Raw genomic sequence first — 27,888 nt, forward strand, 5'->3', positions numbered from 1 at the left:
TTACAAGTTCTTCGTGACCAGGTGGGTCTTGTAATGCTTGGTGAGGTGGTCACTCCTCATGAAGCGCTTCTGACACTGGGCGCACTCGAAGCGTTTGTCCCCTGGGAAGAGGGGATGCCCGTCACTCACGGCGCCACGCCCCGGAAAAGGAGGCGCACACGTGAGGTGTGAGGGGCACCCGTGAAGCCGTGTCACCGGCCTGCCTGCTGCTCACGCAGCGCTCCCCGTGATCCACTGATGGGAACCTCGGTCAGCCCTCCCCCCGCCCCCCATCACCGTCCAGGCTACTTTGTTTCCATCCCTTGTGCCGTGCCAAACGCTATACTTGTGCGCCTGCACCCAGGACGCTTCCCGTGTAGCTCGTCACCTACTGTCTTCTGACCTTTGTCCCTCTGACTAACCCCGGCTCAAAGTCCTCCGCCTCACAGGGAAACCCCACTCCCCTCTGACCTGCCAGACTTGAGCCACACACCCGGGCTGGGTCTGCTGCCGTTCTGAGTATTTACTCTGCAGCCTGCAGAGGGTGGGCGTGACCTGCCCCGCCACGCTGGCCAGCAGCCAGAGCTTTGGGCCTCGTGTCCCCAGGCCCAGGACAGGCATCTGCTCACTGGGGGCATCTGCCAGAACGGCAGTTCTCAAAGCATGTGCCGTGGACCACTGGAGGCACCCAGGACAACCCTGGGTGGCAGATGCATGAACGATTTTCTACTTTATAGTTCTGTGTTTGTTTGCCAGTACGTTAAAACACTTAGCTATGATCCCAAGCCTGGGATGTGAAAAACAATACTGCACTGGACATAAAAGAGTAAAAATAGTGAAAAAAATAGTAAGTCAAAATGGTGAAGTGATTTAAGGAAAATCATTCGGTAAGTAACAGTAGGAAAGGCAATGTGGGATAGTGACTGAGAGCGTGAACTTGGGAGCCAGAGGGCCTGGGTTGAACCAGCTCCACTAGTCACTGGCTGTGTGACCCGGCCCCCTCTCCATGCCTCAGTAAAAACGGGCACAATCAAAAAGTACCGTCCCCATAGAGTCGTTATGAGGATTAAATTAGTTAATGGGTAGAATGCGTAGCATACTGCCTGGCACAAGATGCCACTGATCGTTAAACAAATATGCAGCTTATGGCGGAAGTCATCAAGGCTGTGCCACACAACCGACCTCACTTTGGGAAACACTGCAATAAAGGAAAGGCTTGCGAGACTTTCCGGCTAGTCCTGCACCCCGAGGAGACAGTCTGTAGCTCTCGCTCAGCGCTGCAGTTCCTTGGCCAGGCCAGGAGTCTCCATGTCGCTGAGGACAATGGGAGTGGGGGCAGGGAGAGAGGCAGCGAGCGGAGGTGCGGAGTGGGGGGCCGGGGGGCACCGCACGGTGGAGAGCAGACCTGTGTGGGTGCGGGCGTGCCGCTGCAGCTCGTCACTCCGTGTGAACCTCTTCCCACAGAAGAACCAGTTGCAGACAAAGGGCCGCTCGCCCGTGTGCAAGCGCACGTGAGCCCGCAGCAGGGACGTCTTGCGGAAAGTCTTGCCGCAGTCAGGGATGTGGCACACGTGCTTCTTCTTGCCCTGCTCTCCAGACCTGGGAATTGGGTTGAGGGTGGGGTGGAGGGAATGGGAAGCAGAGAGAGTGGGGAGGTAGAGAGATGGGGGCGGGACAGGATGGAGAGAGGATGTGGGGTCAGGTCGGAGAGCACGGAGCCGCTACCTGGTCCCCTCTCTGTCTGTGACCCAGGGAGGGCTTGGGGAACAGGACACACGCCACGCTGGCCGCCTGGCCCGTCTCCTCAAATCACCTCTTGTCCCCGTCCTTGCAGTTGGGACACGTGCAGGCCATGCGGCGCCGCTTCTCCCCGGGCTGGGCCTCTCCAGCCAGGGCCTGTTCCATCTGCAGCTGGATCTGGGTGGGGCTCAGTCCACTGATGGTCAGGTTATTCCCAGAAACATTCTGCACTGTCAGCTGCTGCTGCCCTGTGGGGAGGAGTGCAGCAGGGTTCAGGGTGAGGAAGCCCAAAGGGGCAGAAGAGGGAGCCTGACCCCCTTCCTTCCTGCACATAGTAAGGCTGACAGTCACAGCAGCTAATATTTTTGAGAGCCTGCTATGTGCCAGATACCATTTTAGAGATCTTAAATGTAATTCATGCACTTAAGTTTCATAACCCCATGAAATAGGTACTATCATCCCCCTTTTACAGGTGAAGAAACTGAGGCTCAAGATCACACATGCAGAACTTGTAGAATCTGGATGGGAACCCAGTCAACTTCAGAGTCAGACGGTGCCCACGTGGGTCTTGGAGTGTTTTTCCAGAATCTCCTCCAGCCTTAGGCCCTTGTGAGACACCAACTCTGCTCCCAGGAAAGTCTCCAGGGATTTTTGTTAACAGTAGGGAGAGAGAGTTCTGTGGGCTTTGGAACAAATCAAGCCCTCTAGGACTTGCATAAAGCCATCAAAGCAGGGGGAGTGCCTGTGGGTGGACTCCTCCCAGGCCACTAAACCAAATGCATAAAGTGCTGGAAATTCACTTAAGGACGAAGGGAGGAGATTCAGAGAGCTCCCACTACCTTGAAAATTGCCCTTCATCCAGCTAAAGAATGCAACGAACCATTTGTGCTAGGTACCTACAGCGTTCCTTTGATTATGTGCAAGGCCGCTTTCATACTGTAAATATCACCAAATGTTACCACTGAACTGAGAAGTGCAGCACAAGCCAGTCCAAAGGCTCCCTCCTTTCCCTCCAACCTTAACTCAAGGCTGCCCATGCCTGGGGCCGGGGGCCTTCCCTCACCGCCAGTATTGGTGATGGTGACGGGCACACCCTGGACCTGGACACCGTTGATGTTGATGGTCTGCATGGCCTGGGCTGCCGCTGCCAGCTGGGCTGCGTTCAGGCTGATGATGCTCCCGGCAGGGGCGATCTTTGGCAGGGGACGCTCTTTCCGGAGAATTGCAGCCGAGTGCTTTTTGCTGGTCCCGCTCAGATGGGCAGCACGGGACGGAGGGCTGCTACAAGTGGTGGTGGAGGTGGTCGCAGCTGTTGCTGGGGGGCCATCCTGGACAAGGACCGTCTGTACCTCACCAGAAGGTGTACGGATGTAGACCTGGGAGGGGCCAGAAAGAAAAAGTCAATGCCCCCTGAGAGCCCTGGCTCCTGCCCCCCACTGTTTTTTGCATTAAAGAATGTTTATATCATCCATTCCCTGGTGTAACACTCTTGTTGTGTCCCCTGCATTGGCAGGTGGACTCCCAACCACTGCACCACCAGGGAAGCCCTCCTGCCCCCTTTCAATGCAGCATCATATCCCTGCCCAAGGGAGAAGCGGGTGCCTTTTTGTCCACCCAAGTCTTCTCCAACTAGCCCAGGCCTACATTCGCCCACTGTTGATGTTCAGCCAAAAGCGCTGATGGCATCCCTGTACTAAGCTGACAAATGCTGTTGATTTGAAACAAAACTTTTAATTTACTTAGCATGGAAAAATATAATTCCAAATCTCCGAATTGAAGAATTAGAAGGCAGCTAAATGATGACCTCACAAAAGATGCGCCGTGAATGCTCATCAAAGAAATGAAAACAGCCTTTAGGAGGCACAATTAGTGGAGAGACTACTGTCTTTCTCCAATTTATACTAACAAAGATGGAACAATAAAACAATGCTCACTGTTGCTGAGACAGTAGGGAAATAGGCACCTGCTCTTACGTCAGGGGGTGTGAAGTGGTCTAGGCTTGCTGGAGGGAAATCTGGGAATATGTGTCCGAAGCCTTTAAAAATATGCGTATTAGAGCCTGAGAACGAGAATGAACCGTGTGGTACTGGCTGGGGATTAGAGGTATTGATGGAAACTCTTAGGTTTCAATATAAATAGAGAAATATAGATATAAATGTATGTATATATGTATGTGCATGTCTGTATCTATCTTGGTATTACATATATATGTATAGGTATATTTATATATACTTCTTAACTGTGTCCACTGAGAAAGGCTGAAAGGAGCAAAACTCCAGGAGCAATGAGCTCACGTAGCACCCAGCTCTTAGCTTCTAAATCCCATGCTCCACTAAAAGAAACCAGGGCTCCTTGGAGAAATAGCTGATTCGAGGACTGTGGTCAGGGGAAGTACAAGAAGACCTTGGAACACCTCTTATACCAGAAAGTAAGGAAATGCTCAAAGAATGGTGGTGACATGTGAAAAGAACACAAGAGCCAGCTTGGAGGGGCTCCCACTGGCTAAACATAGGATAATTTGAACATCAAAATAACAATACTAATGGATTATAACTCAGTGAATAAAACAGGGACCTATGAATCCATATTGACATAAAGAAACAAACGGAGAAGAAAATGACAGAATTTTAAAAACTGTTATCACATCCTCCAATAAAAGGAACTAGGATTCCTAGGACAAATGGTTGATCCCAGGACTGGGGCTGGGAAAATACAAGGAATGAAGTACTGACACTTGCTACAGCTTGGATGAACTCAGAAAACGGTGTACTAAGTGAAAGCAGCTAGCTGCAAAAGATCACCTATGGTAAGACTCCATTTACATGAAATGTCCAGAATAGGCAAATCTATAGAGACAGAAAATGGATTAGGGCTTCCCTGGTGGCGCACTGGTTAAGAATCCGCCTGCCAGTGCAGGGGACACGGGTTCGAGCCCTGGTCCAGGAAGATCCCACATGCCGTGGAGCAACTAAGCCCGTGTGCCACCACTGCTGAGCCTGCGCTTCAGAGCCTGTGAGCCACAACTACGGAGCCCATGTGCCTAGAGCCCGTGCTCCGCAACAAGAGAAGCCATCGCAATGAGAAGCCGGCGCACCACACCAAAGAGTAGCCCCTGCTCGCTGCAACTAGAGAAAGCCCATGTGCAGCAATGAAGACCCAACGCAGCCAAAAATAAAAATAAATAAATAAATTTACTTAAAACACAAAAAAAGAAAAGAAAATGGATTAGTGGTTGCCAGGGCTTGGGGCAAAGGGGGAGATGAGAAGTGACCACTAAAGAGGTCTTTCCGAGGTGACGAAAATGTTCTAAAACTAGACAGTGGTGATGACTGCCTAACTCCATGAGCATACTAAAACCCACCCACTGCGCTGTACACTTTAAAAGGGTAAATTGCACGGTATGCGCATACCTCAATAAAGCTGAAAAGGGGACTTCTCTGGTGACGCAGTGGTTAAGAATCCGCCTGCCAATGCAGGGGACACGGGTTAGACCCCTGGTCCGGGAAGATCCCACAACCCGTGGAGCAACTAAGCCTGTGCGCCACAACTACTGAGCCCGTGTGCCACAACTACTGAAGCCCACACACCTAGAGCCCGTGCTCCAAAACAAGAGAAGCCACCGCAATGAGAAGCACGTGCACTGCAACAAAGAGTAGCCCCTGCTCTCGTCAACTAGAGAAAGCCCGTGCGCAGCAACGAAGACCCAATGCAGCCAAAAATAAATAAATAAAATTTAAATAAATTTATTTTTAAAAAAAGCTGATAAGAAAAAAAAAAAAAAGACTGGGAGTATGTCACACAGATGCAAGAGCCAACCAGAAAGAGCTCCAAATGGCCAGAGTTGAAACAATGTGAGCAACAAAATAAATAACGCAGTATTGGATTGTAACCCAAAGTATAAAATAAATATACATGAGTCTCTACTGACATAAATACATGATCGAATAAAAAAATAAATGGTGGGACCTCCCTGGTGGCGCAGTGGTTAAGAATCTGCCTGCCAAGGCAGGGGACACGGGTTCAAGCCCTGGTCCGGGAAGATCCCATGTGCCACGGAGCACATGCGCCCGTGCGCCACAACTCCTGAGCCTGCCTCTAGAGCCCATGAGCAACAACTACTGAGCCCACGTGCTGCAACTACTAAAGCCCGCATGCCTAGAGCCCGTGCTCTGCAACGAAAGAAGCCACCGCAATGAGAAGCTCGCACACCGCAATGAAGAGCCCCCGCTCGCTGCAACCAGAGAAAGCCTGCGCACAGCAACGAAGACCCAACACAGCCAAAAATAAATAAATAAATTTATATAAATAAATGAATAAATGGAAAAGAGACAAATCTTCCTTATAGCAGAATTCCAAATAATATTATATAGATACTTTCCCTTCCAGTATGTAGAGCTTAATTCTCACCCCCACCCCCACCCCGACGATGGGAGGAGACTTAGCAACTTACTTCCAAAGAACTGAGAAAGGGAAAAGTAGCAGCTTTGATGAATGAAGAAACCTGGCAGACACCACCTTAACCAAGTGATAACGGTTAACATCAGGGATGTTACATCATCAGAGATGACATCATGTACCCCTCATATAATGTGATGAAAAGAGGCGTTTCGCCTCCGTGGTATTCTTTCCAAAAACCCATAATCCAGCCTGGGGGATATTCTATAGGATACCTGACCAATGTGCCTCTGGTCTGTCAAGATCATGGAAAACAAAGACTAAGAAGCTATCCAACCAGAGGGGCCTGGGGAGACATGCCCACAACTGCAATGTGGTATTTGGATGGGATCCTGGAGCAGAAAGAGGACATTAATTGACTGTGAAAGTGCAAGTGCAATGTGGTATTTGGAGACATCCAATCAAGTCTGGAGTTTCGTGAACAGTAACATGCCAATGTCAGTTTCTTAGTTTTGACACGTGTACCCTGGTGTGTAAGATGTTTAACAAGGTGGTGGTGGGGGACCAGGTGAGAGGTATAAGACACTCTGTACTACCTTTGCGACCTTTCTGTAAATGTAACTTTTTTTTTTTTTTTTTTTTTGGCCGCACAGCAAGGCATGTTGGATCTTAGTTCGCTAACCAGGGATCGAAACCAGGCCCCCTGTGCTGGAAGCGCAGCGTCTTAACCACAGGACCGCCAGGGAAGTCCCATGATAAGAGATTTTTTAAAATTAACTTTTAATTTTAGAATAAGTTACAGGAATTCCCTGGCGGTCCAGTGGTTAAGACTCTGTGCTTCCACTGCAAGGGGCCAGGGTTCGATCCCTGGTTGGGGAACTAAGGTCCAACATGCCTTGCAGTCTGGCCCCAAAAAAAAAATCTCTATCACAGTAAAAGCTACTAAAATAAGCAGGCGAAAGTCTGATAAGGAATGAGATATTTACACAGAAACTATCTCCTAACAAAATACTAATCCATTACAAAGAGAAAAAAAGTAACTTTAAGGTGCAGAAACCTGCTAAATATCACTTTAATCATCACCAGTACTGAGACAAATCGAAACCATGCACCTCCTTTTGGGATGCAGTGAGAACACAGCATCACTTTTGATATTTCTGCAAAAAAAAAGTGTACAACTTGCATCTATCCATGAGGGAACATCACACAAACCTAAATTGAGGAACACTCTACAAAGTAACTGGCCTTTTAAAGTGTCATGGTCATGAACATCAAGTAAAGACTGAGGAACTATTCCAGGTCAAAACAGACTAAGAAGACATGACAATTAAATGGAACGTGTGATACTGGATGAGATCCTTTTGCCACAAAGGAATCACTGCGGCAAGTGATGAGCAACCTGAATGGGGTCTCTGAATTAGACGTCAGTGTGTTTCCTTACTAATTGCCTATGTCTGAAGGTTGTGCTGTTGTCCTCCTTGCGTATAAGAATTACACACTTTCTATAAAACATTTGGAAGTAACAGAGGCACGGTGGCAACTTACACTCAAAATGATACAGGGGGAAAAGTCACTTGTTTAAAAAAAAATTCTAGGGCTTCCGTGGTGGCGCAGTGGTTGAGAGTCTGCCTGCCGATGCAGGGGACACGGGTTCGTGCCCCGGTCCGGGAAGATCCCACATGCCGCGGAGCGGCTGGGCCCGTGAGCCATGGCCACTGTGCCTGCGCGTGCGGAGCCTGTGCTCCGCAACGGGAGAGGCCACAACAGTGAGAGGCCCACGTACCACAAAAAAAAAAAAAAAAAAAAAAAAAAAAATTCTACTGTGATTTTGATTGGGGTTTTATTGTTTGTTTGTTTGTTTTTGCGGTATGTGGGCCTCTCACTGTTGTGGCCTCTCCCGTTGCGGAGCACAGGCTCCGGACGCGCAGGCTCAACGGCCATGGCTCACGGGCCCAACCGCTCCGCGGCATGTGGGATCTTCCCGTACCGGGGCACGAACCCGTGTCCCCTGCATCGGCAGGCGGACCCTCAACCACTGCGCCACCAGGGAAGCCCGATTGGGGTTATTTTTGATCCTTGGATTATTTAGGACTGTGGTTCTCAGTTAAAAGCAAACAAACAAACCTCATGTTATCTCTTAATAAATACACATCTCATCCTCAATTTTCTGGTATGTGCCCCTTTTGCAAATCATTGCTATTTTCTGCATATCTGAAGTTACCGTTACTAGAACATTTTCTTTCCCACAATGTAGAGCAGGGGTCAACACACTTTATCTGTAAAGGGCAGAGAGTAAATATTTTAGGCTATGCAGGTCATGAGGTCTCTGCCTTGTGGGGCAAAAGCCGCACAAATGGGCATGCCTGTGTTCCAATTACACTTGATTTACAAAAACAGATAGACGGGCCAGATTTGACCTCAGGGCTGAGGATTGCCAATTTCTCTGATACAGAGTATAATACATTTTTTAAAACGTGCATATCCTTTGACCCACTTTTAGGAATTTATTTAGCGATAAGATTAGAAACAGCCTAAATCTACAGTTGGGTAACAGACAGCACCTCCGGATACCGGAAAACTATGTCATCATTACAAAGTAATGCAGTAGCTAAACGTTTCTGCCTACGTATGCTTATTTCCTTAGGAAGACCTGGTTTTAAGCCCTGCCAGGCATAGGACCTCAGGAAAGGGAGGGGAGGCACTGCGAGAGGAGCCTCAGTTCTTCACCTTTAAGGTAGGTCTGATAAGGGAGCCTCACACGTGTTGTAACAAATTACACGATTCATAGAAAACCCCTTGGCAGTATGCAATATGCCAGAAAGGAGGAGGCACTTGAGGGCGGGCCTCAGATTTCCTGTGCATCCGTTATGTCCACAGCTCAAACTCAAGGGCACTTCTCCACCTGGGAGACCACACAACTCCCTACGGCCGGCACTCACTCTGACGCCTCGGTTCTCTCTACAGACAGCTGGATTATAAATTCCCCCATGGATTCACTTTGTTATAAAGCAGAAACTAATAAAAAAATAAAAATAAAAAAAATAAATTCCTCCATGGCAGGAGCTGGTTTTTATATTTTAAAAAATCCTTGTACAATTTTAAGTGTAGCCCCTGCCACACACAAGAGCCAGGGTGGGCCAGGGTGGAGTGGGGACAAAAGCGTAGGTCAGAAATCTGAGTTGAATCCTGGCCCCTTTGTCATTTGTCATCTGGGCTCCGTGACAGCTGGATACCGGGTAACTTCTCTGAGTTCCAGGTTCTCCATCTTCAACATGGGCCTAATCTCTGGCATTTATTAGGCTTACGCAAAGCATAAAACCTGCCCTGCAAAGCCAAATAAATTTTAGTATTGCAGCACCTTAATGAATGCCAAAAATAAGTTCCTGTTGAAGTCAGCATCCCAGAAGAATCTATCCTAAATGTCCCTGCTATGAAGCTAGGGTGCTTCTTCCTAAATTTTTTTTTTTTTTTTTTTTTTTGTCATTAACAGTGATCAGCATTTTTCTCATTGGTTTTCCTACTTTACATCAAATTCTATGGTTCTGACTAGAATTTTTTCATTCTTGCTATCATTCGGAGTATGTAATTCTAGAATAAAAAAATAAACTTTATTATTAAAAAGTATGTACCTGCCTGCTACTCATCCCCCTGCCAAAAGACTCCCATAAAGAAAGTTTCCAAAATATAGGTACGTAGGCATGTCGCATCTGATTTCTAAAGATAAGCAGTACGTGGCCCTATGAACTGGCAGAAAGGGCCACTTATTACCCACCCCAAACAGTTCTGACTCCCAACACTCAGGTCAGATCGGGAGATGCATCAGCATCATCTAGGAAAGCAAGCCCATGGGGATGGAGCATCAGCCGTTTAGAGCTGAGGAGGAGAGGGAGGCGCGTGCAGAGGGTGTGCGTGGTACCTGAGTAGGCGACGGCTCAGCAGCCTGGATCTGAAAGTTCTGGGAGGGCTTCTGGGGGACGGTGGGGAGTGTGGCGGATGCCGCCTGCACCACCCGCAGGGCCTGCTGGGGGATCTGCACTACCTGCTGCTGCTCTGCCTTGGGGGGCACCACCTGGACCTGCTGGACCACAGCGGGCTGGCCCCCACCAGGGCTCTGAACGATGAGCAGGTTGTTTCCTGCCTGGATGATGTTGTCCGCCGTGGTCTCGATCAGCACCGTCTCCACCTGTTCGGTCACGGCCACGGGGGGCTGGGAGGCAGGAAGACTCTTCTTCCTGGCTTTCTTGTTAGTCTTAGACAGCGGGGCCGGGGGGCTCTCCGTGAGGAGCTGAGCGGGGGCCCCGGTGTCGCTGGTGTTCACGAGGTTGTTGACAGGCAGAGTAAGTGTCACGTTGCCCCCTCCACCTGTCAGCTTCACCACATTGGCCGCGCTCTGCACCGGAGTGGTGGTCGTACTCGACTTCTGGACAGGGGCCGGCTTGATGGGGACAGGCTTGTGACTGGATGGTGAGGGGGTGATGATGGCTTGGTTGGTGCCAGGGATGATCTGGATCTGGTTGGTGAGATTGGGCTGTACCTGGATGGTCTGAGAATTGCTCGCCTGAATCTGAGGGACCGCCTGGTACTGGATACTGGTATTCGATCGCGTCCCTTTGTTGATCATGGTTGGGTTCTGGATAGCGAACACCAGCTGCCCACCAGGATAGGACGCGCTCAGCTGTGACCCCTGAATCTGAAGTATGTTTCCTTTGGAGGACAAGATTCCAAAGCTATTCTTGCCGGGACTGAGAGGGAGAGGGGCAGGCTTGATAGGGACGAGTTTCCGTGGTGCGGGCTGCGGGGGGGCAGGAGGCGTCACTGCAGCTTCGACAGCCGGAGGCCCGATCTTGCTACATGTTGCAGCGAGCAGGGCTAAGGGGGAAGGCTGGGAGTCCTGCAAAACACCACGTGGAGAATAGGAGTGAGACAGGAGGCCTGCTGCCCAGCCGCCCCACCCTTTAAGATCCTCTCCTCTTCGCAGGCTCCTCCCCACCGGCGGTCAGGGAGCCAGCATCCCCTCCGGGCAGTGGCCTCTGTCTCCCCTTCCCCGCTAGTTTCTCCATTGAGAAATTATTAAGGGGGAAAGGGTGAGAAATGTCTTTCTCAGGAAGGAACTCCCCAGAAGCACCCCTTGACAGGGTGAACTAACACCATGGGCTAACCGCTTACTCCCCACTGGCCTATTAGTGTCTAATGGGGACACGGAATCAACCTCAGCTTATAGATGCAGCTCCATTAGCCCACCTTCCTGAGTCATCAAGTGAGGAAGGACTGAGGAAGGGAGGGGGACAGGAGGAACAAACCCTTTGGAAGAGTGTTTTCCAGTGCTTGGGACATGACTTTTTCGATCAAGGAGGGCTGTTCTTTGGAAGCTACAAGGAAAGAGCCTCCAGCGTGCGGGGACACAGTCTCTGTTTTCCTTTTATGGCCAGTAGGGTCTGGAGGAAAGGACTTGAGTTTCATCCTGCTTCTCCCCCTGACTCAACTGTGGCACCTTAGATGAGTGGCCCTAGTTTCTTAGTTCAGAAAAAGTGGAAAACTGAACCCTCCCTGGTCTCATTGCCTCGGGGAGTTATAGTTAGCCAGGGCAGAGCTCAGTTGTGGTCTCATGTCAGCTTCAGTGAATCCTTCTAGGCTGATGCAGCCCCCAACCCTCAGAGCCCACTGCCCACTCGCCTGGGTGGTGGAGGCGGCAGGCTGCAGGTAGTCACTGGGACTGACAGCGGCAGTGGCAGCCATGCTGGTCTGTGGATCTGTTGGAAGAAAAGAGATGGAGTAATACCCGTGATGCCCGAAAAGAACCCAAGTCCCCTTGCCTCAGATTTTCTTTTTGCCTCTATTAGGGCTGCTTCCCCATGAGAGGTTAATGACCTTTCCCCACACTTCCCCACTCAAGGTTAGCAGCCCTACAACTCTTTCAGTAGATGTCCTTCTCCCTTTCTCAGACTCAGCCACCTGAGGCTGTGAGGATAGCTGGTCCTGCCTCTATCGGACCGTCTCCTCCAACCATCATAAGGTCTAGGGTAACGTGAAGATGCCGAGATTATAATAACACTGGCTTCAGTAACTACGCTGTGCCACCTGACGGAGCCCTCTCTGCCGCGTACTGCTGACTCTCCCCAGCTAGACTGGAACCCCTATACGGTGGGCGGGGGAAGCCCCCAGCTAATCCTGTGGCTCTGACCCAGGCTTCCTGCTCACTCCTGCTGTAGCCAGATGCCAAGCCAGCCTGGGAAAGAAGCATCTCGGGGCCAGGATCCCTGTCAAGGAGGACACACCCACTCCATGCAAAGGTCTTGAGCGCTTTATGCTCAGCCTTCACCACATGAGCACAACGGCCCAGGTATAAATTATATATAGCACACAGGGAATTACTTTAAATGAATTTACAGTTTTACATAGGACAATAGGCATGGCCCCATAGGTATCCCCGAGATTAGGAGAGCTAATAACTGAATATAATGAGAATGAAAATAAATCCTATTTTTCCTTAAATGTGTATATATTTCTACATATGAATATAGCAGGAAAAAGTCTAAAAAAAAGGGGGGGCTAAAATGTTAAAAGCCATCATCTCCTGGTGGTAGATTTTTTTCTTCACTTAAAGAATTTTTCCCTCTGTTTTTCTGTATTTTCTCATTTTCCCCACAACGAATACACTCTACTAAACTTGTTTTAAATAAAGGAAAATAAAGAACGTTGAGGAAGTAATGAAAGGAATCTCTACTCTGAACTTAAGTCTGATCTAAGAGAAATACAAGTAAAATGGAAATCAGGAGAATTTGGGGGGAAAGGATCTAAGCCATCTTATAATTTATAAATCACTAAGGAAAAGAACACCAGGCAGAGAGTCAGACTTGTATCTTAGACCTTTGGAAAGTAGGTTTCAGGAGGTACGGAGACAAGAAGGGTATTACTCAGAGACTGGAAGAGGCAGGATGACTCAGGCATGGAGCCCCTGCTGGGCATCTGGCAGGAGGAAGACAGAGGTCAGGAAGAAGGCGGAACCACTCACATTTCAGCTGCCTCTGGCTTCTCTCTTTGGGGGAATGATTCTTAAATGGGAAAGGTAAAGAAAAGGTAAAGCGGGAACTGCAGCCCAGGACAGGTGAGTACAGTAGGTTCATCAAAGCCTTAAATGGCTTCCAGGCCCTAAGGCCCCATGAACTGCACTCCAGAGTAGGGAGACACTTTGCAGGCACACTTGCAAACTGTTTGAGGAGCCAGAGGGGAGCTCTGGGCAAAATCATATATGTGGATCCTGAAATATTACAGACACTGATCCTTAGCAAAATCCTAGAACAAATGACTGAACAACAACTACAATTACTGAGGTAAAGGAAGCAGTGATCACAAAGAATAAACGTGGGGTTGCCAAAAACAAGTCATGCTGAACAAACCTGTTTCTTTTTTGGGGGTTTTGGTTGGCTACATCAAGAGAATGGTATACACTGTGTACTTCATAACAACAAGGCATCTGACTGGAATTTTCATAGTATTCTTAGGAACGAGAAGGAAAAGAACTGCAGGCAGGATGATAGTCTGGTTTGGGGGCTAAGCTGAACGTGCCTCCACCTAAGTGCTGAGACCCAGGCCATCCTGAGCAGTTTGCTGCTACGACATCAACCAGGGTCTCAAACTACGGGTGCCTGCCAGGACCAGGATATGCAGGCTTCTCCTCGGAGGTTTGTGCTTTCTCTACCAGAATGTTTTATTCTTGTGTTTTCACTGTGATGATCATCTTTTAAAAATGAACATATACTACAGATCGCTGGGTGACTGCTGCTTAACCAAGATTTGCACATTTCTGGGCCCGTGTGTGTGTTTACAACTGTACTGGTACCAAGTGGCACCACTCTAACTACATGAGCTAATTAAGACAATTCAATTCTGCACATGTAATTCATGATACCTCTGTGCGAAGTGAGCAGTGACGGCTCTTCAGAAGCCTGGAAAGACCATGCTGCTGGGCACCAGACACTGCAGGGTGGGCATGCGGAACTCAAGGAGCCCGGATGTCAAGTCTGTGCTGCGCTTACACTGACAGCAGCAATTTGGGTTCAGTCAACTGTTTTCCTCCCAAAATGATGTTGTTGATTTGAGTTTTATTGGCTTTTCTGTAGTTATTTAATTAAATTTTACAGGAACTAGATCTATGAGTTGATAAACAGATTTATGTGCATACATAATTAAGGCTGCAGCCTTATAATGAAAACCATCTAAGTTGACTGAAAAACATTTTCCCTTCAGAGCAGTGTTCAAACTATTGAGACCATGAACCACAGTCATAAAAACAGTTTACATCAAGACCCAGTGTACGCATATGCACCCCCCCCACACACACTTCCCTGTCCTGTGCTGATGTAATAAGAATTTCCTGAAACAAAATTTGCCCTTGCTACATGTCATGGGCTTTGGTATTTTTCTACTCTATTTCATTTTTTAAAATGCCGGTTGTGACTCACTAAATTGGTTTTGTGCCCTACAGGCTGGAAAACGCGGCTTCAAAGCAGTCTCTCCACCACCCAAGTTTGGGAAACCATGCAAAAGACCTAGAAGGCAAATTAACTTTATGGATGTCACAAAGCTGAGGACTGTAAACACAATGGGTGTCTGTATTAGGGCTCAAAGAGATCTTAAAAAACTGGTATGTGCAGTGCTTAAGAGCGTGAGGCTCCAGACGGAAGTGAGAATGCAGACTGTGGGATGGCTGGGGCATTCCTCTCCCAGCCTCAGTGCACCGTCTGTAAAACAGAGGTAATGTCACCCTTACAGGATTCTAGGAGGCGTCAGCAATATGAAAAACACTGAGCACACAGGGGGTTGTCAATAAATGGTGGTTTAAACTTTGAAGCTGAGTAAACACTGCACTTGGGTTAAGAAAAAAAAAAAAAAAAAAAATCACATGCATATAGGACAGGAAGACAGAGCTTAACAGCGATTCTCATGAGAAAAAGCCCCAGTGGTTTTGACTCAAAGTTAAATGGGGGCTTCCCTGGTGGCGCAGAGGTTGAGAGTCCGCCTGCCGATGCAGGGGACGCGGGTTCGTACCCCGGTCTGCGAGGATCCCACGTGCCGCGGAGCGGCTGGGCCCGTGAGCTATGGCCGCTGAGCCTGCGCATCCGGAGCCTGTGCTCCACAACGGGAAAGGCCACAACAGTGAGAGGCCCACATACCACAAAAAAAAAAAAAAAAAAAAAAAAAAAAAAAAAAAAAAAAAAGTTAAATGGGAAGCAGTTAGAATCTAGATGTGGTGGCCGAAAAAGCTCCTGCAATCTTGGACTGAATTTCCAAAAGTTCAATTATAGAAGAAAATAATAGTCCTCATCTGCTCTGCACTCGGGCCCCATCTGGAGTGTCAGGTTCCGTCCTGAGGGACATTTTGAAAGGGGGATTTTCAAATGGAGCTCGTTCAGAGGAGGGCAGCCGTGGTGGTGACCAGGACACCAGAGGAGCGATACCCACCAGGGTGTTTATTCCATACATGTGTTCAATGGGTAGACTTTGTGGTGGAAATTTCGGTTTATTAGAGGGGACAACTTTCAAAAGATGGAGTCAGTTGCCTCCCGAGGTAACGTTCTCCCTTCTCTGGAATCATTTAGCCAGAGGCAGGATGTGTGTCTCTGTCAGAGATGGGATGTCTAGATGTGTGTGTGTGTGTGGGGGGGGAAGTTGGACTAAATGATCTTGTTTGAGAATTTAAACTTGTTTATAATCCTCCAACCATGTTGCCGATAAAAATACAGGATGAGTTAGCTGCTGGCAGGGCTGGAAAGGGAAGGCAGGGGCTCTCCCAGGAGGCTCCCCTGGGCTTAGGTTCACTTAGCTAAAAATGGTGAATGACTCTCCCTCTGACATCCCCTGTTATGAAACTGAAGGACACTAGAACAGGACAGAGTGCAAACAAAATGAAAACTGGCCCAGTGCTTATTCACCTGCCTTTCCCATCTCCCTCTCTCCCCCTGCAGTCATTATCACCCTGGACTCAAACTGTCTGGAGACTGGGCTGGGCTAAGAGGCTCTTCACTTAATAAGTTACAGCAGAGTCTTGACGCCCTTGCAGACTGTGGGCGCTCCACCCACACCGTCTTGGTTGGTTTCATTTGCCTTCCCCGCTGGCCCCTGAAATACTCCTCCAGATCTCAAACCAGTGGTTTTAAGTATCTCTCCTAGAGTCACTCAGAGTTTTGTGGCCCCTGGGCTGTGGACCTGGGCAACAAAAACAGCGACTAATCTCCCTGCCACTGCAGAATTATATCCTGGGATTACCCATGAAAGGGAAAAGCAGCATTTCCAGTTGGTGTTTGGAAATGAACAGTGGTTAAGAAGTAGCACAGATGCCTAACTGCAGGACTATATTCAAAGATACTTTAGAACCTCGTTAATTTGGAGCCTTATATTTAAAATGTATAATTTGGACATAAACTGTGCCTAGCTTTTCCTTCATACTATTCAAAGCGAGGTTAAATAGTGTATGAAGCCTGCAAAGGGACTCTAAGGCATAGTTAGGGAACTGTTTTATACCACTGCCACTGTTTCAATCGTACCATTTGCTTTTAACAGCAGTTTATATCTGCTCACTGAAACCTACATTTAGCAAGGTTGGCGAGTGGGGTTATTGCATATTCTTGGAAGAAAAGGCTGCACTTCCTTCAGAGTGCTATCATTCAGACTTTCATTAATTTGGCTTGGCTAAAACTTTCTCAACAGTCCCCTGGCTCGTGAAGTTTTACGGTGATTTACTACATAAGCCATAGTAGCTCTCTTAGGCTGCAAGGAAAATTTCCAAGGCTATCAAACAAGGCTTCCAGACAGGGGTTGGGGGGGTGTCCAGTGCCTGAAAGGACCACACCTGACTTTCCTTTTCCCCATGCTGGAAGCCAACTTAATTCCAAAACCAGGGGAGAAGCATCCCCGAGTGTCCCGGCTCTTGCTGTACATACAGATCGTTCATCTCCACCTGCGTCCCTCCAGCTACAGCTCTCTCCCTTCTCGGCCAAACTTAGTGGAAAAGCTGCCAGCACTTTGCTGCCCCCTCCCTTCTCACCTGGACTGTCACCCCGGCTCTCTACTGACACTGCACTTGCCCAGGTCACGAGGGACCTCCTCATTGTTAAATCCAACCGACCCCCTTCAGCAGTTTCTGACCCGTGGACGATTCCCTCCTCTTTGAAATCCGCATGGATTTTCTCCTACCTCTCCGGCCAACTCTTCCCTTGGTGGGCTCCTCTTCCTTTTGCCACCGCTGCAATACGGATGCTCCTCAACATCATCTTTCTCACCCAACACCCATTCCGTGAGTGACTGTGCCCACTCACATGGCTTCAGGTACCTTCCACAGGCTGACGACTCCCAGGTCTATGGATTGCCTACATCTGCCCTCTGAGTGGCGAACCAGTACATCCAGCCCTCTGTGGGCCTTCCACTTGGGCTGGCCACAGAGCTTCCAACACTGAGCTGTCACCTTTGCCCATCCTCTCCCCAGCTTTCTCACCCCCAGCCCCCACGGGCCTCCTTCCAGATCCGTGAAGAGCCTCCATCTCTGCCGCTGCCCTTTCCTGGCTTCGAGCTCTCTTCTTCTCTCTTCACTAGCCAACACCTACTCACCCTTCAGGTCTCAGGCAGGTTTCCCCCCCGCCCGCCCTGCCCCGAGAGCCCACTATGTAACGTAACAGGTATGCCATTTCCTCAGAGAGGCCTTCCAGGACCCCTGCGATGAGGTTAACTCCTCTGCTAACTCACCACCCGTTAAATAATCCTGGGCTGGGACTTCCCTGGTGGCGCAGTGGTTAAGAATCTGCCTGCCAATGCAGGGGACATGGGTTCAAGCCCTGGTCCGGGAAGATCCCACATGCCGCGGAGCAACTAAGCCCATACACCACAACTACTGAGCCTGCGCTCTACAGCCCGTGAGCCACAACTACTGAGCCTGTGTGCCACAACTACCGAAGCCCGTGTGCCTAGAGCCCGTGCTCTGCAACAAGAGAAGCCACTGCAATGAGAGGCCCGCGCACCGCAACCAAGGGTAGCCCCTGCTCGCCGCAACTAGAAAAAGCCCGCGCGCAGCAACGAAGACCCAAAGCAGCCCCCCAAAATAAATAATTAAATTTAAAAAAATAATAATAATCATGGGCTTCATGTCTCTCTTCCACACTCATGGAAGGGTGGCCCAGGGCTGTCTTCACCGCTGAACTGCTACATCAAGCCTAACGCAGCACAGCGACACTTCAGCGCCTGCAGGCTGAACGAATGATGAACATTTTTGGTGAAACCAGCCTCTCAATCACAAGGAAACCTGAACGCCATCCTCATCACCGTTCAGTCGTCAAGTCCTCCTGGGTCTACCTCCTAAATACAAACCTCTCTCCATCTGCATTATGCTGGCCTTAACCACCTTCGGCCCACAGCCTTCAAAGTGGCTTCCCAGCCTCTGGCCTAGCCACCTCCAATGCAGCCTCCACCGTCTGGTCTGAAGACTCTTTTAAAATGTAAATCCCACACAGTTACTCCCCAGATTAAATCCTTCAGGAGCTTCCAGAGGAGTTTCAGATGAGCTTATAAAGGCCCAAACACGCCGCCCCCTCCCTCCCTGCACCTCCCCTCTCCTACTTTATCTCTTGCCCTTCCCACTCTCCGGACAAACACTTCAGTTTTTTCCGTTTCTGGAACTACAGCCTCTCTCACTCGGAGCCTGAGCACACTTGCTCCCATTTGTCTGGCCAACCCCGGCCCCTCTTCAGAGCTCATTTGTAACCCTCCTGACATCTTCCCTCCTCTGCTCCCCAAGTCTGGGGCAAGTGCCCCTGCTCTGTGCCAGTGTATATGCCCCACGGCACCCCTCACAGAACTCCCCCCACCCCCCGTCACGGAGCAGGGAGTGCAGCTCTGTTCTAGGGCTCTTTCCACAGGCTGACTCGGGGAGCAAGCACCACGTAACAGGAAGAGGCCTCAGGTGGGACCCCGGAGCCCTGGCCATCAGACTAGGGGCTGTTCCACTGGTCTTTCACCTGAGAATACTACTCTTGAGACAGGGGCTGAGAGAGAAGGGATCCAAAGAAATACCACAACAGCAGGCTCTGGGAAAGAACTTGGCTCAAACTCCACAGCCAGGCCTGGGGGTACTAGGTAGGTTTTTATTGCCTCGTGGGGTCCTACCGCCCTGGCTGTAGCCATCTTGGCTGTCTGCTACGGTATTTCCCCTGGAGGAATTTCACTCTGTGTAGACAGTTCTCCTGCTGGCTATTTTGGTCAGCTCAGTTGGGCCTGAAGCCAACAAAACCGTTCCTAAGCCCAGTCTTTTCCAGTTGCCTAGCCTGGAAGAATTCAGAGCGGGTGAGGGAAAAGCAAGCCACAGCTGGTTTTAGAGAACAAAGTTGGACCTCAAAGGGAGCTGACAAATGGGCTTAGAGAATCAGCTTAGCTGGAGAAAGGATCAAGAAAGACTCCAAACTGCTCTGAGCCTTTCTGAGAAGCAAATCTCCAACAACTATAATAACCATATAAATAGCTCCTAACAGTAAAAGGAATTTCATTGACTTTTCATGAAATGAGAACAGTTCTGGGTGTGGCTAATGCCACAGGCTAAAGAATGGAGATCTTGTCTCCACCCAGTTATCGAGCCATCCTGTCTTCCCTGTTCCCACCTTTGACCCCAGCCTCAGCCCGTGGCCCTGATGTGAGTCCACAATTTCGTCAAGAAGTTCAAATTCCCTTTATAAGCCAAGATCCATTATTTCTCTCCTTTTCAAGCAAAACTCCTTGCAAGGGTCACCCATACTGGCTGTCCCTCATTTCTCTCCTGCTAGTCTTTCTTGAACCTGTTCCAGCCAGCTGGCCCCCTCCCATCCACACCACAAACACTGCTCCCACGACCAGTGACCTCCACGTTGCCAAGTTCGATGGTTAATTCTTAGACCTCAGCTGGTGTTGATCTGACAGCTGGCCCCTATTTTTTTTTTTTTTTTTTTGCGGTACGCGGGCCTCTCACTGTTGTGGCCTCTCCCGTTGCGGAGCACAGGCTCCGGACGCGCAGGCTCAGCGGCCATGGCTCACGGGCCCAGCCGCTCCGTGGCATGTGGGATCCTCCCGGGCTGGGGCACGAACCTGTGTCCCCTGCATCGGCAGGCGGACTCTCAACCACTGTGCCACCAGGGAAGCCCCGGCGCCTCTTATCTTGAAACACTTTCTTCACTTGGCTTGTAGGGTGGCCTCCTACCTCTCCAGCTGCTTCTTCTAAGACTCCTTTGCTGGGTCCTTGTCTCAAACTCTAAATGGTTGGGCTGCTCCAGGGCTCAGTCTTGGAACCTATTTTTCTTCTGTCTACACCTGTTTGCTGGGGGATTTCATCTAGTCTCAGAGCTTTAGAAACCAATAATATATATAGGTTCTATATAATGACGACTCACAAACTTGTATCTTCAGACTTGTATATCTCACTGCCTACTGACATCTCCACTTGGGTGTACTAATAAGCAACTCAAATCTACCTAGCCCCAAACAGAGCTCCTGTTATCTCCCTAATTCTGTGCCTTCTTCTGACTTCCCCACGGCAGTGAACAGAACTCCATCCTTTCAGCTGTTCGGCCCTAAAACCTTGGGAGTCGTCCTCGACCCTTCTTTTTTCCACTCTACGCTTGTCAGTCAACACTTTCGGCACTACCCTCAAAATATGTTCAGAATCTGACTGCTTTCACAACCGCTTCTTGTTAACAGCCAGGTCCACGTCCCCATCATCTCTCACTTGGATAACTGCGAAAGCCTCCTAGCTGGGCGTCTGACCTTGTCCCTGCTGGTTTATTCTCAACACGCATCCAGAGATCCATCAAACTTAGATGAAATCATGTTACTCCTCTGCTCAGAGCCCCCAGTACATTCCGTCTCCCAGTCAAAGTCCACACCATGACACATAGGGGGCCCATGTGACCTCTCTGACTTCTCCCCATCACTCTCCCTCATTCACCGCTTCAGCCACGCTGGCCTCCCTGCTGTTCCTGAACAGGCCAGGTACGGCCCCTCTTCGGGGACTTTGTCCTTGCTGTTCTCTCTGCTTGAGTTCTCACCAGCCCCTCCCCAGACTGAGCCTGGCTCAATCCCTCCGTTCCCTCAGGGTTTCACTCAGACTCCCCTCCCGGACCACCCTATGTAAACCGCCCCTCTCACGTCTCCCGTCCTCTATTTGGTTTTTCCCCTTAGCACTTCTCATTGTCTAGTATCTACTAGTTAGCCTTATTGTCTCCCACTAAGATGTAAGCTTCCTAAAGGCAGGGACTTCTCTCTGCCTTACTTAATGATGCACCCCCCCACCCGCCCACCCCACAACCTGGCACACAGCAAGTGCCTGATATATGCTTGTTGAGTGCATAAATGAATGAATCCTGGAGGCTGCAGAGCGGGAGAGCCTGAGTAGAATTTAAGAACCAAAGGCGAACACCTGCAGACTTGCAGATCCTGGCACTAGGCTGGGATCCACTCACCAGGTCAGCTCTGCCGATCCAGTCCCAGAAGGAACTCAACCTTGCTAGTCACCTCACACGAGGACAAGAGCCTGTGCGTGGACCAACACGGTCCGGTCTTTCTCCTGGACAGAACTCTCAAAGCACATACCTCATCACCACACGCCGGGCACCACAACTCAATGCTTCTTTCAATTAACAAGTACTGGGAAGAAGTTCTTTTCCGAGTGAGTTAAGACAACATGCATGCCTGCTGTCTGAATACCTCTTACGTGTCTCCACCCTGAATCTCTCTCCTGAAAACGAGACCGTGTGGTTGCTCGTTTGCATTCCTATCAGACTGGAAGGGACCCTGGAGAAGTGAGTGGGGACTCGGGGCAGCCAGCAGGGGATGGTGAGAACTCTTCACTCTGACAGAAGCAGTCCCAGGAAATGGTACAAAAATACTGGGCCTCAGAAACAGGAGGAAAAACAGGAGAAAAAAATACCAAGACATACTTTTCCCCCCTAAAGAATATCATTAGGTACTAACACGTGCTCTCTGCTTTATTTGTGAGTCACTTCACACATTCATCCGGGGCTACGATCGGTTCTGAAATGAGTAGTGACTTCATTTCCCCTGGGACGAGAGGGCTGGCTCACCATTTACTTTTCTGATGGCTGGGAAATGTTTTGGTCTGTTCTGAGGCTAGTCTGAGAAGACTCCCAGTTAGACACTGGCCAGGGGCAGGAATAGTCCACATCCAGTCACGTGGCCCTGCCTGCTGTCTCTTACTGCCTATTTACACCCTCTGAAAGGCAGCTTTGTGATTCCACCAAGTCCCCTAGGAGAGGTAACAAACACCCCAAAGAGGAAGTTCTGGAGAGAGGACATTTGGGAGTGTGGAGGCCAGTGCCTGCTGGTTCCCGAGCCATTTTCACTGCATGGCTGAGACGAAGAGACCACCTAACAGCCTAAATCACAGCATGGGGACAAACACTTCTCAGTGTGGTGGCGCTTCTGGCTAGGGACAGTATGCAGTTCCGATGCTGAAACAAACTATAGCTCGGGGAAATGGCCAACGGAAGGATTCAAACAGCTGGGTCTGCAAGCACGTTCTTCCTGGGACCCAAACAGCCCTGACGTCTCAACATAGCTCGGAGCTGCTCACAGAGGGTAAACTGAGAAGCAGCAAAACAGGGCACTTAGCCCTTTAGACTCCGCTGCTCCTGAGTGGAGCTCATCTCCCAAGAGCACGCCAGCTCGAAGCCCATCCTGATGAGAAGCAATCCGCTATGCTAGTGGCGGCCTCAGAGCATCCGCAAAGAGTGCGACCTAGGCGTGCAGTGGAAGTGGTAGCGTCCCTCAAGCTGTCAGTGCTGACTCAGCTTCCTCCTGGGCTCTCTTCTCAGCCTCGAGTGAGGCAGTAGAAAAACCAGTTGTCCATTCTGGAATCCTGTCCACTGGAACAAATCAACCAGTACTACCTGGGAACATCTCCACAAGGGCAATCTCTAATCTCCTTCCTACTCAAGCTGACAGTGCCCTTGAGTTAGTAATGCCCCATGTTTTTACCCACTTCATTCATCTTTCCACCCAGCTCCAACAGATAACCGACAGCGAAGTGAGACCTCCCCACCCTGAGGTCTCCTAAGAGAATGCTGCTAGCCAAAAAAAGATCTGATAACCGAGGAAGTAGTTCTTCAGAGAGAAAGAGACTCTCAACTATGTTCAGAAATATAAAGATCTAAGTGCTGGCGCTATGAAGGAAGAAATAAAGAGAAAGCTTTTTCCCCTTCCTTCAACAGAAGGGAGTCGCAAGAGGAGTTGCACGTGGATCCAAACAAAAGCAAAGCAAAAACATCAACACATGTACTCCATAATGGTGTCCATTTCTCAGCCCATCTTGGCTTCCAGCCCACCATGGAAGCCAAGTGTCCTGGCTTAGAACTTGCTGGGAAGACGTTCACAAATCCAGTTAAGCTGCTCAAAGGGACACTCCAGATGTATCACCCAATACACTAATAAGAAAATACTGGAGTTTCTCCAAGTAGATTTTGCTCTAAGTCTGCAGCCCACGAGGTTTCAGATTGGACAACGTAATCATTTAAACTCAGAAGTGTTCCCATCTCTACACTTTCTGATACTCTACACGCCCAGTGTTTCTCTGCATCTTTAATTCTGTGGCTATTGTTCCATCTCCTCCAAAATAATCCCTAAGTTTTTCAATCTTTGGAAGTAAGGCTTCCAATTTGTGTGTCTACAGAGAAGGGGTAAAGGTAAGTCTTAGAAGAACATGCTACATTTCCATCATATAGATGGGAGTGAGCAAGGTCTAGAAGACTGCTAAACCCAAGCCAATACCAAGGTCTACTGGTTAGCTGCAACAAGCTTAAATGTTTTCAGAAAGGCCCTGGTTGGGCAATACTTGCGTAAAGCAAGCTTGGGAATGATCACATACCTACAGCAAAACTGTTTAGGGTACAAGAGACTATGCAACTTCTCTGAAAGGCTGCTATTCATCAACAGAAGAACTAGAAATTTCAAGGCCAAAGATATCAAAATGAACTGTCCTCTCTGCTGTTACGCCATGAGGCTCCTTCCCCCAGGCATTTGCCACCATCTTCTTAAAGCTTCTTCTCTCCTCTGACGAACCTCCAGAGGCCCAAACTTAATAGAATCTGAGAGAAAAGAGCCTGCCAGTCTATGTGCTGTCAACAGTGAGGCCAAACTCTTCCTCCTGGAGTCAGTTCTCCCTGCTGAGCAGTCAGGTGACGCTCCAATTATGAACCAACTCTACTTGGGTCTCCTTGGCGAAGAGACTGTGTCTTTAGCAGCCTAGCTCAGGGGGCTCATAATTATGTCAGACCAGCTTTTTTTTTTTTTTCTTCTCTTTTTTTTGTTGTTGTTGTTGCTGCTTTTAAACAAAGAGGTTAAGCCTCTGTACAACCAAGTGGAAGAACCAGAATTAGAAAACTTACCAATCGCCCCAGCCAATGAGAATCCATTTCCAACAGGTATTAATGCCTGTTAGAAGCCACTGGAACAATGACATCATCAGCCCAATTGATAGGTTGTCTGACAGATTCGCCCCCTTCATCGCACACAAGAATTTAAAACAAAACAAGACACTGCAGTTATATTCATTACTGCAGACACCGGGTTTGTGTTATCAAATCAAAATTACTCCTGTGGTGTGGACTCCACCATCATTCCCTTCAAAGCCTAACTGTGAGCTGGCCAACACCCTAAACTTTCTAGCCCCAAAACTCTTATCCAAAATACCAACTCAACACTTAGCCCTCCACTGTGATACTTAATGCCTTCTGGGGTACAGCACGCAAGTTTTAAACAGTGCATGCCAGTGTACCTTGCAACAATCATCACCCTTCTATCTGCAACGAAACCCATGTAATGGGGGACCATGGGCCAATTGTTTAAAGCAGAACTACCGGCTCCTCCCTCCCTTTCTCTAAGAAAACAAATAAGTGAGAAAGAAGTAGCCTCAGAAGAAACAAACTTCGGGAGAATGTGCACTGAGAAAAGCCAGACTGAGTCCCTCTGGATCAAGTTAATTAAGAAACAATTAGACATGACAGTATATTGGAATCAAAACCAAGGAATGAAGTGAGGACAAGTTTCTCAACTGCCCAGAGGAGAAGACGCAGTTCCTTTTCATCTAAAATTAGAAAGCCACCAGGAACATAAGCCAAGAAGCATGGGTAGGAGGCTGAGAACCGTAATGGGGACGAAGGTGGGGTGGAGGAAGAAAGTAAGTATCCATTTTGTTTTATTTCTTCTGTCATCCCTTAGGTTTGCTCCTGGCCTTTGGGATTCAGCAGTCCCCTCCCTCCCCCGCCCGGGATGTCTGGTAACAGGCTGGGAACTCTGTCAACAAGTTCTTAAACGTTTCACAATTCTGCAAAGAGCTGGCAGATAATCTAGTTGGAGGTTAAAGGATGCAAGTGAAAATACTAAGAGGAGGTTTCTGCCCACTCCGCAGTCTCAGGCGAGAGGTCATCTGCCTAGGGAGCGCCCCCGGGTCCTGACACCATCTCTCGACTGGGATACATCGCTAGCTAGGTTGGCTTCCACACCCAGCAGTGCCCATGTGGTTGGCGCCGTCGGAATTTCAAGCATTCCCCCGCCCCTCTCTGCACACGGGAGAACCTTGAATTGCGGATGGGGACCTAGAGTTAGAATGCAAGAGGGTCCCCGAACACAGAACAAGCGCACAGGACGTCGACCGCCTCCTCAGAGCAGACCCAGGCAACGTCCCCGGGCCTGGAAGCGCTCACGCGGGTCGGCCACCGGGCGGAGGGGGTGCCAGGCCCGCCCCGGGTGCCCGCTCCTCTCGCCAGCCCCCGGAAGCGCCGCCCTCCAGCCCAGCGGGCTCGGAGGGGGCGGGGAGTCGAACGCCCCCTTCCGGGTGCCTCCGCCTGGCTGGCCAGCCCCGCTCCTCCTCCGGGCGGGAATCCTCCCTCCCCGCCCCTCCCGGAGCCGGGCCCCGGCGCCAGGCCCGGCCCCAGGGGGGAACCCCCAGCCCCGGCTCCTCCTCCCTGCGGCTTCTGCCCGTCTTCCCGACCCTTGAGAGCCGGGAAGACCCCGCCGGCAGCGGCCAGGACCCACCGCTCATTACGACATCTTCCTCCCTGGCCTCCGCCGCCTCCGCCGCCACCGAGAGCCTGACACCGCCCGCTTAGCACCCGCCAATCCCGGAGCCCGCCACCGCCCGAGCGACGGCAGCGTTCACCAATAAGAGTTCGGTACATTGGGGACCGACAGCACCACCAACCAATCAAAGAGAGGCACCTAGAGCGACGTTGGTTTGGCCAATAGAACTGTGAAATGTCACTGATGGACGGTAGAGGGCACCAACCGGAAGCCTACTGAAGAGTGAACGACATGTTCGCCAGCCAACTGGCTGGAGGCAAAGTCCCGCCTACAAGGTAGTTGATGGACAGCAACAGGAAGCTGGATGGGGAGGGGCTTAGCTGAGGACTGGTTTTGTATTGGTCGTGGTTGACCTTCCACCCACCTCTAACCCAGAAGATGAGTGATAGATCTGCCCTAAAGCCAATCAGAAGTCATCAGGGTGAGGCCGAAAAATGCCCCATAAATAGCATCTACTTTGCGCCTCAATCCAGTGTCGTCCTGGTGTGGCAGCGGCCTTTTGGTCTTCGGCCACTGAACCCTGTACCTGTTGAGTGGAAAACCACCAGTCTTTAATTTAGTCTCTCGCCCTTCATCGCTTCTGGAGAGGGAGGTGAACCTCCGGGCGACTTTGTACAGCGAGGCATTGGAGTCAGACACAATAGCGGGAGTTGGGGCTAAGTGACACCTCTCAGAGGGGAGTATTTTCACCGTCTCAGTTCAAACCCCTCTTAATCCTCAACTGGTTATTGCATCGACCCGCTAACGTGGGCATCAGAATCACCTGAAGCTCTCTAAAAGTAGATTCCCGGGGCTGCCTCCCGTGTGTGGGGCACTCCTGGAATATGCATTCTAACCAGCGCCTCGGGTGGACAGAATTGGCTTCTGTCCCACTTACCTCCTTGAACGAGGTGCTGTGAGTTCAGCACTTGGCCAAGGCGCTCCCCGGGTAGGTTTATCTTCCCAATGGCTGTGTAACTTTGGAAGGCGTTAGTGAGAAGGAATCCATTCTGGTTTCAGACCAGCCTGGGCTCGAAACTCGCACAGCCTACTTACAGAGAGGCAAGGTACCGAAACTCCGTGCGCCTTATGTCCTCATCTGTAAAATGAGGCTAATCACACCTACATCTTAGAGCAGTGGCTTTCCTTTTTTAAAAAAAATCGTAACCCGGGCTTCCCTGGTGGCGCAGTGGTTGAGGGTCCGCCTGCCGATGCAGGGGACATGGGTTCGTGCCCTGGTCCGGGAGGATCCCACATGCCGCGGAGCAACTGGGCCCGTGAGCCATGGCCGCTGAGCCTGAGCGTCCGGAGCCTGTGCTCCGCAACGGGAGAGGCCACAACAGTGAGAGGCCCGTGTACCGCAAAAAAAAAAAAAAAAAAATCATAACCCCACAGTGAGAAATATATTTGCATCCTGACCCAGTACACTTATACTCCTGTGAGTGTATGATAAAACTTTCCAAAAACAATACTTACCCTTCCTCCCCGTGATGGATGGATGTTTTCTATCCTGTCCTATCTTATTCTTTCTTCCCTCCCGCCCTCTTTCCTCCTTTCCTTCCTTCCTTCCTTTTTTTTTTCAATTGAAGTCTAGCTGATTTAGAATATCGAGTTAGTTTCAGGTGTACATCACAGTGTCCAGATAGATAGATAGATAGATAGGTAGATATTCCTTTTCAGATTTTTTTTCCC

At 49.8% G+C, this 27,888-nt stretch overlaps 1 protein-coding gene across 1 annotated transcript; it reads right to left on the reverse strand.

Moving 5' to 3' along the window:
- SP2 (Sp2 transcription factor) lies at positions 1 to 26,194 on the reverse strand (the record flags this gene model as incomplete). The annotated part of the gene is made up of 7 exons (XM_079724624.1): positions 26,173 to 26,194; positions 11,788 to 11,864; positions 10,031 to 11,005; positions 2,783 to 3,095; positions 1,793 to 1,967; positions 1,385 to 1,578; positions 1 to 101 (listed from the first exon to the last, which is right to left on the reverse strand). Exons 1-7 carry the CDS (start codon positions 26,177 to 26,179, stop codon positions 1 to 3), a joined length of 1,842 nt encoding a protein of 613 aa, XP_079580750.1. The 5' UTR covers positions 26,180 to 26,194.
- Positions 26,195 to 27,888: the final 1,694 nt, after the last annotated feature.

This window comes from Hyperoodon ampullatus (genome assembly GCF_949752795.1).
Source record: "Hyperoodon ampullatus genome assembly, chromosome: 19".
In the NCBI taxonomy this organism is placed as follows: domain Eukaryota; kingdom Metazoa; phylum Chordata; class Mammalia; order Artiodactyla; family Ziphiidae; genus Hyperoodon; species Hyperoodon ampullatus.